The following is an 11,858-nucleotide window of genomic DNA, read 5'->3' on the forward strand; positions in this document are numbered from 1 at the left end:
AGTGGGCAGACGAGCTGGGCACGGTGCTGGGCCACCGTGTGCATGGGGTTTTGGACTACTGCCATCCCCCTGCCCACACTTTGGAGGGACTTTTGTTGGGCTGTGCCTTTTGACTAGTTCGATGAAACCCTCTGAGGTTTCTGGAGCAGGACGCTGATGTACAGCTCGCCTATGGATCCCCTCCAGTGGCAGCACCAAGCTGCCAAGCACTAGCGATACCTGCACCTGGTGGCCTCGGCGGCAGGTCCACAGCATCCATCAAGGTATTGGGTTTTTTTTTCCTCAAGGAACATTTCAGAGGGGCTCATTTTCTTGGCCCTTTTAACGCCATCATGCCCAGCGTGCCTCCCCGCTCCCCTCCTTCCCGCAGTCGGGGCTGGGAGGTGGTTGTTCTAAGAGCATATTGTGGCCGGGAGCACTGGGACTCCTGGGGCAAGATCTGCTGCTGCCTTTTGTCCCTGAGCATGGTGGAGCCTCTCCAGACAATGGCAGGAAACGTGTTCCGGCTGTGTGTCGCCCCGGCCAGCCTGCCTGCCGGGGCCCTATCTGGCTGGGGAAGGTGCTTTGCAAGGGCTGCATTGTTTGGGGCTGATAAACTCCGGAAACCCGGGCGCAGAATGGAAGGAAGTGTCAAAAGCCTTGAGCCCGGGGCTGCGGAGCTGCGCAGCGGGTTCCCACGGCATGGCCGCAGGGCGGCGATCCTGGAAAGAGCCCTGCAGTCCCCGGCCGCATGGGGCTGAGCTTGTTGCGGAGTTGAGGTGGATGTGGGGCCAGCTGCAAGCATCTTCCAGTCTCATTCAGTAATGGATGAATTACTAAAGCCCCTGAGCTGTGGTGATCCCGGGGGTCCCCACACCTGGCCCCAGGCTTCATGTCTTGGAGGCTGCGCTGGTGCTGTCCTGAGCTCACGGTGCATCCGAGGTCCCCTTGGTTTGCCCAGGCCACCCTGGGGCAGTGGTCAGGGAGTGGAGCTTTCTTGGTGCTCCTTGGACTTAAGCTGCCATGATAGGATTCAATTATGGCTGAACTGCTCTGATTTTTTCTGCCTGGGGACTGCTGAGGGACCCCTGATTGATTTTGGGTGCCCAGCCTGGTTCTGGGGGCTGGGGAGGGGTCCCTGTGTCCACGCAAGATAGCAGGAATAGGAGCATCAGGAATGGGGATGCGGGTGTCCTCCCCGTAGGAGGTACCACTGTCAGCATTTTGAACCTGGAGGGGTACCTGGGCCACCAGCCGTGGCATCTCCTCGGATGCTCCAGGAACACCATGGACTGAAGGTGGCATAGGATGGGTGGGGGGAGGCAGGTTCACATGCCAGAGCAGCGAGGAGCTTGTCCCATTACATTGTGGCAGGCAGCCGTGGGGAAGGAGCCCTGTGGATGCCGTGGCTCTGGGCTGTGCGGGGACCATGGGGGATGCTGGCAGGTCTGGTTGGTGACACTTGGAGTGCCACTGTGGGCATGCACTGGCATGATGATGCAGATGCTGTTTTTCTCTTCCCCCCCCAGCTGAGTGGAGCCGAGCCCGAATGCAGCTGTGATGAAGGGGACGAGACCTCCCGCAAGAAACGGAGTAGGAACCTGTAAGTGTCACATCATGGTGGCATCAGAATGTACCAGGGCTGTTTGCTGTGGTCAAACACCTCGCCCGAGCCCTGCTGGTCCAGGCAGCCCTTAGGATCCCCGTCTTGTTCCCCCAAGCTTTTCCAGGAAGAAAGTAGCAAAGACATGCGTGAACTAAGGTCTCACTTCAGACAGGGAGTCCTGGTTTTCAGGGATGAGGGTAGGAGGTGTGCTGGGGGCATCACACAGCCTAGCTGGGAGCAGCCCCCTGTTCGCCTTGCTTTGACAGATGGGGTGAAGGAGCCGGCTCTTGTTGGTGGCACAGGGAAAACAGCTTCCCCAGTGCCGGCAGGGCTCAGCTCCTGCGGTGCCGGGTTCAGGGAGAGGACATGCAAGCAGTGAAACATGAGCTGGGGGGCCTCCTTCCCGCTGGCCCCATGCTGGGAGGAGGAATGGGGAGGTTTCCCACCACCAGACCGGCTCCAGCCCTTGCAGCACATCCCAGCATGCGGGCAGCGTGGCGGGAGCTCTGAGTGGGGGGGCTGCCGAGGGATGCTCGCACCCCCTCCTGGTAAGGCTTTGGGGGTGCCAAAAAGTGGGTCTGGGCAAGGACGAGGCAGCCGTGGCCTTTGCTTCCCACGAGCACAGCTGCAGCTGGGTGGGGGGAAGGCGCACTGGCGGGGTCGAGCAAGGATGTTTTGGAACGAGCCGCCTCCGGTTGTGCAAGGCAGGATCCGGCCGGGTGTCAGGGCTGCAGGGATGCCGGTGGCTGGGTCTTTCCCTGCTCCACGTGGCTCGGGGCAGTTGGAGAAGTTGCACGTGGTTTGAGCGGCTCAGGGGGTGCGAGGGGGCCCAGCATGCCGCCTGCGCGCGCAGGCTCGACGGCTTCGCCGCATGTGCCGCCTGCCAGCGAGCGGCACTGTTGTCCCATGCGCTTCCTAGCTGCAGCTGGCTATTTTTAGCTCTTTTTATTATTTCCCAACCCCCCCGCTCCCCAACACTTGAAATTAAAATGAATTCCTTGCAGTCTGCAGCAGGGACGTCCCCCCATCCGCGTGTCCCTGCTGCGGTGCTGAGCTGGGGGAATCGGGCTGGCAGGGGGAGGCTCGGCCACCCCCAGCTTAGTGGGGTCAGGGGCGGTTGCAGAGAGGGTTTTCTCCTCGTCTTGAGACAGCAGCGGATGCGCTGGGGAGCCTCTTGGCATCGCACCGGCCGACTATTGGCTGCGCAGCCCAGTTGCCAGCCGTCTGTGGGGAGTATTTATGGTGCAAGTGGCTGGGGTTTGGCACTCGCCTCCCCTCCCGGCACCGGCACGCTCTGCCGGCCCCACTCGCCTGCCGGCACTCCCCAATGTACCACGCGATGGTGGACTTTTCCGAAAAATACCTGGAAAGGTAGGACTCCAGCATCCTGCGAGGAAGGGTGACGTGCTTTGCAGGGGATGGTTTGGAAGCGGGGCGGGGCGATTGTGCTGGACGTGCCCTCATGGCCATGCCAGGGCACCGGGGGCAGATCACTTTATAGGGGCAACTCCAGACAGAAACCAGCAATTTTTTATGAAACATTATTTTTGCTGTGGCATTTTATACTGCAGATTGGCTGCAGCTGGGGGCTGTGCGTGCCCATGGCTGCCGCAGCCTGATTTCATGCCACTTGCTATTTATTTGTAAGTGTGTGCAAGAGGAGCAGTGGGTTTTAAGTTGGGGAACTTCCTTAGGTGGTGCTTGCTGGCGTATTACAGCTGGAAAATCTGCCCATGAGCCACAGTCACCTGTGAGCCCCAGAGCCTGGTGTGCGGCAGGGCTACCCGCTGCAGCTGGCTGGTGTTGTGCAGGGGGCTGTGTGCGTGGAGGCAGCCCACGTGTGTTGGAGACACACACAAGGGCTTTTCAGTGCTTTGAAAGCCCCGCCGGGCGCTGAGCTGCCGCGGCTGCCTTGCTAAACTGAGAACACTGCTAAAATTGTTGCTCAGGGCTGTGTGGGATGGCCCGTCCCGTGTGGCGGCTGGTTCTCGGCTGCCGGTGTTGCTGGCAGTGTGGTAATGGGAGGCAGATGGTGTTTGGAGTGTGAGGCTCTGTGTTTGGATCCACTTTTCCCACGTTAGCGCTGAGCCGGTGCCTGGCAGCTGGCAGCAGCGGGACGCGTGTCCTGCTGAGACCACAGCCCAGATGATGCAAAGGCAGCGACACCATCTGTGCCCCCCACGAGGACATGGACAGCACCGGGGACTATGGGGGGCGATTGCCCTCTAAAATCCTTCCATGGCTCAGGGTGCTCAGCACCTTGCAGGACTGAGCCCTGGGGTTGTTGCAGCTACTTTTCCCTGTGGATTGCTGTATTTTACCCTCCTGGGACTGGAGAGAGCTGTGGGTCTAGATAGCATCACTCAGAGTGGGGTACACCCTTGCCTTGAACCCCTCCTATGCCCCTTGTGTCCCTAGCCAGCCCTGGGCATGGCTTGACCAGGCAGAGGTGGCTCCTCTGAGCATCCTTGCATAGACTCACTGGTGTGGGACCTGTGGGAGGTTGCAGGGGGTGGCCTGGCCATGCCACCCTGGGGCCCCATCCACCCTGGTGGCACTGTCAGTCTTGGTGCAGGATGAGCATCCCATGCCACCCTGCATGTCCCCTGCGCCCCTTTGTGCCGTGGTGTCATGCAGGGGCTGTGCCACGAGGGGACAGCATCGTCCGCGCCCGTCCTTGCCTGTCACCTCTTCCACCTCCTGCTCCCCTGCCTTGGCCCCTGGGAAGCCCTAGCAGGGCCAGGCTGGGGCTGGGCTGGGGGTCTCATTTTCCCATGGCACTTGCCAAAAATCTTTGTCCCGCTTTGTCCTGGTGGTAGTTTTCTGGGGGAACCGGGAGCCCTGTGTCTGAGTGTACTTCAGTCTGTCTGTCCAGGGACGGCAGAGCGGGGACCTGTGCGGGGTGGCAGCGTGGGGGGTCTGTGCCCTAGTGCCCCTTGGTGCTATGTGCTGCCAGTCCCAACCACCCCACTTATGGAGATGTCCCCACGGCCATGCCCGTCCCAGGCTGGTACCAGAGAAGTGTGAGCACCAGCGGATCACATGTGGGTTCTCAGCCCTGTCCTCGCAGAGGGGACAGGGGACATGGTGAAGTGCTGCTCTCCCTGCTCTGCTCCTAGCCCCTCTCAGCACCGCTGCTGGCCCCGCTGCCTTCTACAGGATGCCTGCGCTCTATAAATAGCCCTCGTAAATCTCCGCCGTGATTATTTTCCCTGCCGTCTCTTGAAAGGCCCCACTATCCACCCTTGCCGCTGATTTTTCCACCTTTCCTCGAGTTTCCCCAGCAACGGTGGAGCCGTCCGAAATAGCAGCAGGGCTGACACAGCCCTTACTCACACGCGCCTCGTTCACCCCACGCTGCATTTAAAGCTCCTCTGGGCTAAGCCCTCCCACTTCCGCGCTGGCCGCACCGGGCGGGAGCGCGGCACAGAGCTGGCGTCAGAAAGCCCGAGCGTCTGGCCGTGCCGGTCGCGCCGGGAGCTACTGCACAGGCCCTTCCAGCAGCCATGCCCTTTTTCCGCGACCTTTCCAAGCCCCAGCCGCTGGAGTTCCACGCGGAGATGCTGCTGGGCGTGCAGAGACCACACAACGGCAGCCTGCAGCGCCGGCACACCATGAAGGAGTAGGTGGTGGGTGCGGGGTGGCGGGCGATGCGTGGGACGAGGCTACTGGTGGGTCCCCTGGGTGCTGGGTGTCCCCCCCCAACCCCTCACCCGCCTGCTAAAACTTGCTTTTCCCTCTAGAGCCAAAGACATGAAGAACCGGCTGGGGATTTTTCGGCGACGAAACGAGTCCCCAGGGGCCAACCCCTCTGGCAAGCTGGACAAAGTGCTCAAATCACTCAAGTAGGTGCCGCGAGCGGGTGGCGTGGGAATCGGGGGCCGTGGGGGCTTGGGGATGAGCTGCAGTCGGGCTGAGCATCACCTCCAGGGAGGCTGGGGTCACCCTGTTTGGGGAAGCTTTGGACAAATAGTTTTTGTATCCGGAGGAGCACTAAAAACATTTGTTGGCTGAAGATCCCCCCCAGGCGGGTGGGAGGTCTGTGCCTGGGAGGCGGCATAGTGGCGGCTTGGGCTGGAAATTTCCCTGGCGGCTGCTTTCTCCCAGTGCCTGTACGTGAAACTTTAACTGGCTGGAGGATGGTTTGAAAAACCACTTTGCTCTGGAGATGCTCCAGCAGCCGGAGACAAGCCCTCCCTACTCTTGCGCCTGGTGGCTTATCTAGCTGCTTGAACGGGGCAGCTGAAATCCCCACCATCCCGCAGCCTCCTGGGCATTGCCCAGAGCTTTTCCAATTCTTGCTCAGACACCACAAGTGGCACAGCTGCCTGCACAGACCTCCTTTTATCGGATTTTATTCCTGCCAGTCTAAAGGCAGAGGTTTCTTTCCAGCAGAGCCACTGCAGCGCTGCCCAGTGCAGAGCGTGGCTCTGCCCGCAGATGCTCTAGCAATGCTGGTGCCGATGGGGGAGCCAGGGCCAGCCCTGCTGGGACACACAGCACTGCTTTATTAGCTGGAAGTGTTTTGCTTGTGCTGCGTTGCGGCAGGCAGCGAACGCGGCTTTCGCAGGTTCACTTTGCCAACGTGCTGTCCTTCTCCTGCAGGCCCACTCCTGAGGAAGCTCTCAAGTGGGGGGACTCCCTGGAGAAGCTGCTGCTGCACAAATGTAAGTGTTTGCCCATCTCTTCCACCTCTGTTTGCTGCCAGGGGAATATCTAGACACATGCATAGATAAAGCTGGGATTTCCTCTGTTAATCCCTCCTGGTGTTTGGGGGGTAGAGAAAGAGAAATGAGGCTGCCCCTTGCCTGCACCCCTTCTGCTCCTGCCTGGCCCAGGGGGAGCATTTTGTGATAGGGGCTGGGGAGAGCCATGGCTTGGGGCTGCAGCCCCCCTCCAGCTTGGGGAGGAAAAGGCAGCAATTCATGTCTGTGCCCGATTTGGAGCTGTGCAGTGGGTCTGTGAAGCAGGAGCTGCTTTAGATCATTACCCTTCTCACGTATCACAGGGGCACCCCGCATCATGGTCACGTCTTACACACAGCCCCCATAGGGATGGCCAGGGGGTCCTCTCCCCGTTGCTGCTCCCGCTCCAAGCCCAGCCTCTCTCTTGGCTCTCCATGCATGCAGCCGGGCTGAGGACTGCATATTCAGCACATGGATGGCTCGCGTTGCCATGCTTGGCCTGGCGATGCCATCGCTGCCTGCTTTTCACAAGGGTTCACGAAGGGTTTTTAGGGGACGTAGTTTAGGTTGCACCTTTGCAAGGTTGCTGGGCTGAGAGTCTCACAGGGCCATTCCCCGCCTGTGAGCCGGGAGTAGAGATGTGTCTCTGTCCCCACAGACGGGCTCGCTGCCTTCAGGGCCTTCCTGCGCACCGAGTTCAGTGAGGAGAACCTGGAGTTCTGGCTGGCCTGTGAGGAGTTCAAGAAGATCAAATCCCAGTCCAAGATGGTCTCCAAGGCCAAGAAGATCTTCGCTGAGTACATCGCCATCCAGTCCTGCAAGGAGGTGAGGGCTGACTCCCGCGCTGGCGCGTGGCTCCACGGCATGGCAGCTGCCTGGGGAGCTGCTCACCAGCGCTGGTCTCTCTGACTGCAGGTCAACCTGGACTCCTACACACGGGAGCACACCAAGGAGAACCTGCAGAATATCACCCGCAGCTGCTTCGACCTCGCGCAGAAGAGGATTTACGGGCTCATGGAGAAGGACTCGTACCCCCGCTTCCTCCGCTCTGACTTGTACTTAGACATAATTAACCAGAAGAAAGCCAGCTCCCCACTGTAGACCCAAGGACTCTCTCGGGGCAGGCTGGGAGCTGTGTGTTTACATGAAATCGGGTGGTGGAGGCCTTCCCGGGGGATGGCGGGAGCGTGCCTTCCCGCTGCTGTTTGTGCCCCCAAGCCATATTCCTGCAGTCGACGGGTGTGGGGCAGCTGAAGGCACCGAGCATGAGGCCGAGGGGACCAACAAGCCAAGCAGTCTGGTACTGCTCCATCGCCCCATCTCACCATCGCTGGTACGACGCCTTCGGGGTGACTTCGGCATGGATTTTAGCCAGGAGGGAAGCTCCCACAAGACTACTGTGAAGCACGCGCCCAAGGTGTGAGTGTTGCTGGAAGGCGACGAGTGATCCCGACTCGGCGAGGAGGAGGAGGAGGACTTCTGTGCAGGGCTCCAGCAAGGGGACAACAGCACCAACATGAGCATCTTCCCTGGATAAAAGACTTCTGAACTGGACCAACCCCACGATGCTGCTGTGCTTCCCTGTGCCGGCGATGCCTCCCGGCTCCCCTGAAGCAGCTATCCCACAGGAGCCCGGCGCTTCCTTCGCTCGTGGTGGGTCCCCCCGGGAGCATCGAAAGCCGTGTCCTTCCCCTGCGCTGGAGGTGTGCAAGCTAACCGCCTCCTGCTCCCACCCCTGGTTTATTTATTGACCTCTTATAGCTGGACGCGTTGCTGTGTAATAGGAAATCCTCGTGTCCTTTCCTGTTCTGAAATTACAAGTGCAATATTTGTGTGTGTTGCGGCGGAGTTCTCCGGTGGAGTGGATGCCTTTTTTTCCGAGTGCGTACAGCATTTTCTAAGTTAGCAGGTTTTATCTGACAAAACGCATTCCCTAGCAGCGGGCCGCTGGGGGAGCCTGGGTGTATATATCATGCCCTGACGACAGAGGGTTTGGTGATGGAGAAAAGCAGCTCTGTGAATCAGACACTCTCCTTACTCTGGATAACAATACTGTGTTTTGAGAAGTGGGGGTTATTGCTGAACCTGGCAGAGCTGGATAGACTGCCTGCCTCCAGGCACCCAGTTTACAGTGCGAAGCATCTCTGCAGCTAGCAAAAATACATTGTCATGGTCATAGGTAAATAAAAGGAGAATATAATTTCTTGTAGCTGCCTTTTCTTCGTGGCATGTTTCTCAGCACTGGTGGAGCTGGGTGTCCCCTGCCTCACTGAGGAGCATAAAATCCTGTTACTGCATGGCTAAAGATGGGAAAATGTGGTCCCATGAATTTCTGAGCTGTTTTTTATGACGGAGCAGCTGCTAGATGCTCCTGAGGCATGGCCTGGGTGTAGCCCTGCAGGAACACAGAAAGTTTTGCCCAAAACAAGACTGTTCCCAGGAACAGTATTCACTATTTAAACACGGCAGGGCATGAGCCTCTGAACATGGAAATGCCCAGAAACATAAGTGACCTAGTGTAGCTCTGGGTCCCTCTGGGGACACACCAAAAGAAACAACAAAAAGCCCAACAGTGCTATTTCAGGTCCTGGCTGCACAGCTTGGCAGGGCTGCTCCTGCCCCAGCAAAGGCAGCGCTTTGACAGCTCTGGTGTGTGATGAAAGTGTTTTGTAAAGGCCGTTCGTGGTGCGTTCAGTAGCTGAAATATCTTGTGCCAGTCACCTGCTTGTGGCAAGCCTTGGATGGCTCAGAGATCGGCTTATGGTGTCACGGGGCCATGCTGGGGTGTGGGGCGGCATGGCACGGGGGTGCTGCTGGTTGATGCCCAAGGATAGAGGTGGTGTGGCTGCCCCAGCAATCCCACCTGGGCACAGCTGTCCTGGCAGATATGATCTCTTCTGGGGAACTGTCTGTGTTTCCCTCCTTAAACAACCAGCAGGTGATGGCCAGGTGGGGAAACTGAGGCAGAGCTGAGGGGACCCCTCAGGGGTTGGCTGGAGACAGCAGGGTTGGTGGGACGCCTGCATGGCCCTCCCGGGGATGCTTTCAGCACCCCAGGTTTGAGGCCCGTGGGCTGGTGTCCCAGCTGCGACCCAGTCAACAAGCCCAGAGCTGCTGGGACCTGGTGGGTCGGTGCAGCCTCCCTGTGAGCGCTGCCACGGTCACCCCATCTGGTTCCTCCAAGCCAGACCCTCCTCTTTCTCCTAGCGTTGCTGAGAGCCTTCATCTCCTCTCCTTCCCAGCTGGGAGGGTTTCCCTTCATATCTGGCCTTGACACAGATTTCCTTGCCCTTTCTCCCCTCTCTCCATCACCCTTGACCTCCATGCACTCAGTCCCAATCCATCAGTGTTAGGAAACTGTAATTACAGGGTCACTTTGTTGGCCCCCCCACTTCTCCGTGTCCCTGGGCTCCCAGGGGCAGCATGCAGGCGGACTCGGCTCAGGGGGCTTTGTGGGTACTGGGCAGCTCGGTATCTGCCATTACCTTCTCTCTGCCCTGAACGCTAGGTCCAGTGAGCCCTCCTGTGGCTGTTGGCGATGCCCAGGAGCATCCAACCTGCATAACCATGCCTGGTTTCGAGCCTATAACCTGCCTGGCATATGTGAATTGTCTGAGTTGATCTGGCAGGGCAGGCAGCAAGGGCTGGAGCTGCTGTGGGACATGTGGTGTGGGAATCTGGTGCACGACTTGGAATAAACACCACCAACCTGCATGCAGACAGTCCCTGCAAGGGACAGAGGCACCTGTGTGTGCAAAAGGCAGAGAAATGGGAACCTGGGATGACACCCTGGAGAAAATGGAAGTAGCCCTGCGTGAGCGACAGAAATTTGGTTATTGCTGTAACAGAATTTATTGCTGACCCGCCAGGATAGCGTGAGTCACTCTGCAAACACCATCCTCGTGTGCTTGGGAGGCGCTTGATTTCTAGGAGAGGCAGGGCTGGGGTGTGAGGTGGAAATGCCAGGTGCTTGTCCCATGTTCTCCCGGGATGGCCAGTGCCCTCTGCAGCAGGACAAGTCTCATCATGGACCCTGTGGTGACACCAAAGCCACAGCTTTGTTCCCTCTGTGCTGCAGAAGAGGAGCTGTGCCATCTTCTCCAAGACTTTGTGCCTCAGAGTGAAGAGTATGAAAAACTTGGAGCATCTGGATGGGAACTGGATGGGGGGATGTCAGCTCATGGAGGGGGCTTGTTCCGAGGGGACATTGGTTGGGATGGAGATAGAGCCCCACTGCCCTGAGCAGCTCCTTTTGCAGGGGGGATTAGAGGACGGGGAGCTGCTGAAGCTGTTATGGGGGCACTGAGCTTACAACACAAGCAGAAGGGGGACAGAAATGTCCTTATTTAGCACAAAGTAAGATGTCCAGGACAAAATCCAATCAGGCTGCAAGGGATGTGAAGAGAAGAAATTATTGAGTTGTTGATACCAATGCAGCGAGCCTAAGCAATGAAAATGGGAATTAGGTTTTCCTAATTCCTAATTCGATGCACAACCTCAAACCAACCAGATTTGCTGACAGCTGGAGGGATGCTCCCACGGCAGCAATGCTGAAATCACAGGGGGTTGCCTGGTTGGGGATGGCCCTGGGGAGGAAGAAGTGGCCTTTTGCAGAGAAAATGCCATTACCTGCACCCAAGCCACCGCCACTGAAGCCATGAAGGTGGTGGGTGGCACATGGTGGTGACAGCGGAGTCACTGCTTGTCTCAGGTGTGTGTGCAGGCAGCTGCCTGCGGACATAGCTGCTGCCGGGCTGCTATTTTGTGCAGTGGCTGAAGGCAATTTCCCAATGCGGAAACCAATGCCTTCCAAAATGGGGAGGATGCTGTAACGGACCTTATCGCAGCAGATAACAAGGATTTATCTCGGGGCTAAAAATTAGTGGTTGCTCAGTTGCAAGTAGTCACAACTCAGCTGTGTTTGTCATGTGCAAACAGGGTGAAGTCCACCACGGCCTGGGTGCTCTCGGTTCATTCATGGGATGAAGCTCACCAAGCTGAAGGCAGCCAAGAGGCAAAGCACCCCAGGGAGAGGATATAAATAGGAAAAAAGGAATTATCACCAGAAAGCGCTGAATGCTTTGTTAGGTTCAAAAAAATGCTATGACCCCATAGGTGAAAAAGGTTAAGGCTGCTGGGAAAAACATCCTAAATTCCTGGGATTAACATCGTGGTTTCCTCACACCCTTGGGGTAAGGAGGTTGGGATGAACCAAAAGGACTTGGGGAGGCTGGTAAATCAGTCTTACCTGTCCCAGGTGATGGGCCTTGACCCTTCAGGTGTCCCTCAGCTCAGTATTTCATCAGCTTCCTAACGCAGCAGCCAGAGATGGGTGGTGGGGTCATCTGTGATTTACAAAAGCAAATGGAGTTCTGAAAATAGAAGTTACCGGAAAATACAGTTCAAGTCGCTGAGCACCTCTTGGATGAATATTTACTGGGGGAAGCTAATGAGCAGTGTGGGCATCCCATGCCAGGGCTGTGCCCATGAGGCCAGCCTTGGCCAGCACTGGTCCTCACCCGCATGCAGATGAGCATCTGCAGCGTCCAGGGAAGTGTAACTCTTCGCAGCAAGCAGCACTCAGGTTG

General features: G+C 57.9%; 1 protein-coding gene across 8 annotated transcripts in view; it reads left to right on the top strand.

Moving 5' to 3' along the window:
• RGS3 (regulator of G protein signaling 3) overlaps positions 1–8,479 on the top strand; it is a 92,231-nt gene extending 83,752 nt beyond the window's left edge. For 6 of the 8 annotated variants that reach the window (XM_052815318.1, XM_052815319.1, XM_052815320.1 and 3 more), the window contains 5 exons: positions 1,509–1,582; positions 5,329–5,430; positions 6,191–6,252; positions 6,929–7,095; positions 7,186–8,479. In XM_052815318.1, the coding sequence (XP_052671278.1) occupies positions 1,509–1,582; positions 5,329–5,430; positions 6,191–6,252; positions 6,929–7,095; positions 7,186–7,371 (591 nt within the window). In that variant the 3' untranslated portion in view covers positions 7,372–8,479. Of the gene's footprint in view, positions 1–1,508; positions 1,583–2,583; positions 2,957–4,362; positions 5,208–5,328; positions 5,431–6,190; positions 6,253–6,928; positions 7,096–7,185 lie in introns of those variants that run through there. The other 2 variants (XM_052815325.1, XM_052815324.1) reach the window with 2 other exon arrangements.
• Positions 8,480–11,858: the final 3,379 nt, after the last annotated feature.

The sequence above is a fragment of the Harpia harpyja genome, chromosome 19 (genome assembly GCF_026419915.1).
Source record: "Harpia harpyja isolate bHarHar1 chromosome 19, bHarHar1 primary haplotype, whole genome shotgun sequence".
In the NCBI taxonomy this organism is placed as follows: Eukaryota; Metazoa; Chordata; class Aves; order Accipitriformes; family Accipitridae; genus Harpia; species Harpia harpyja.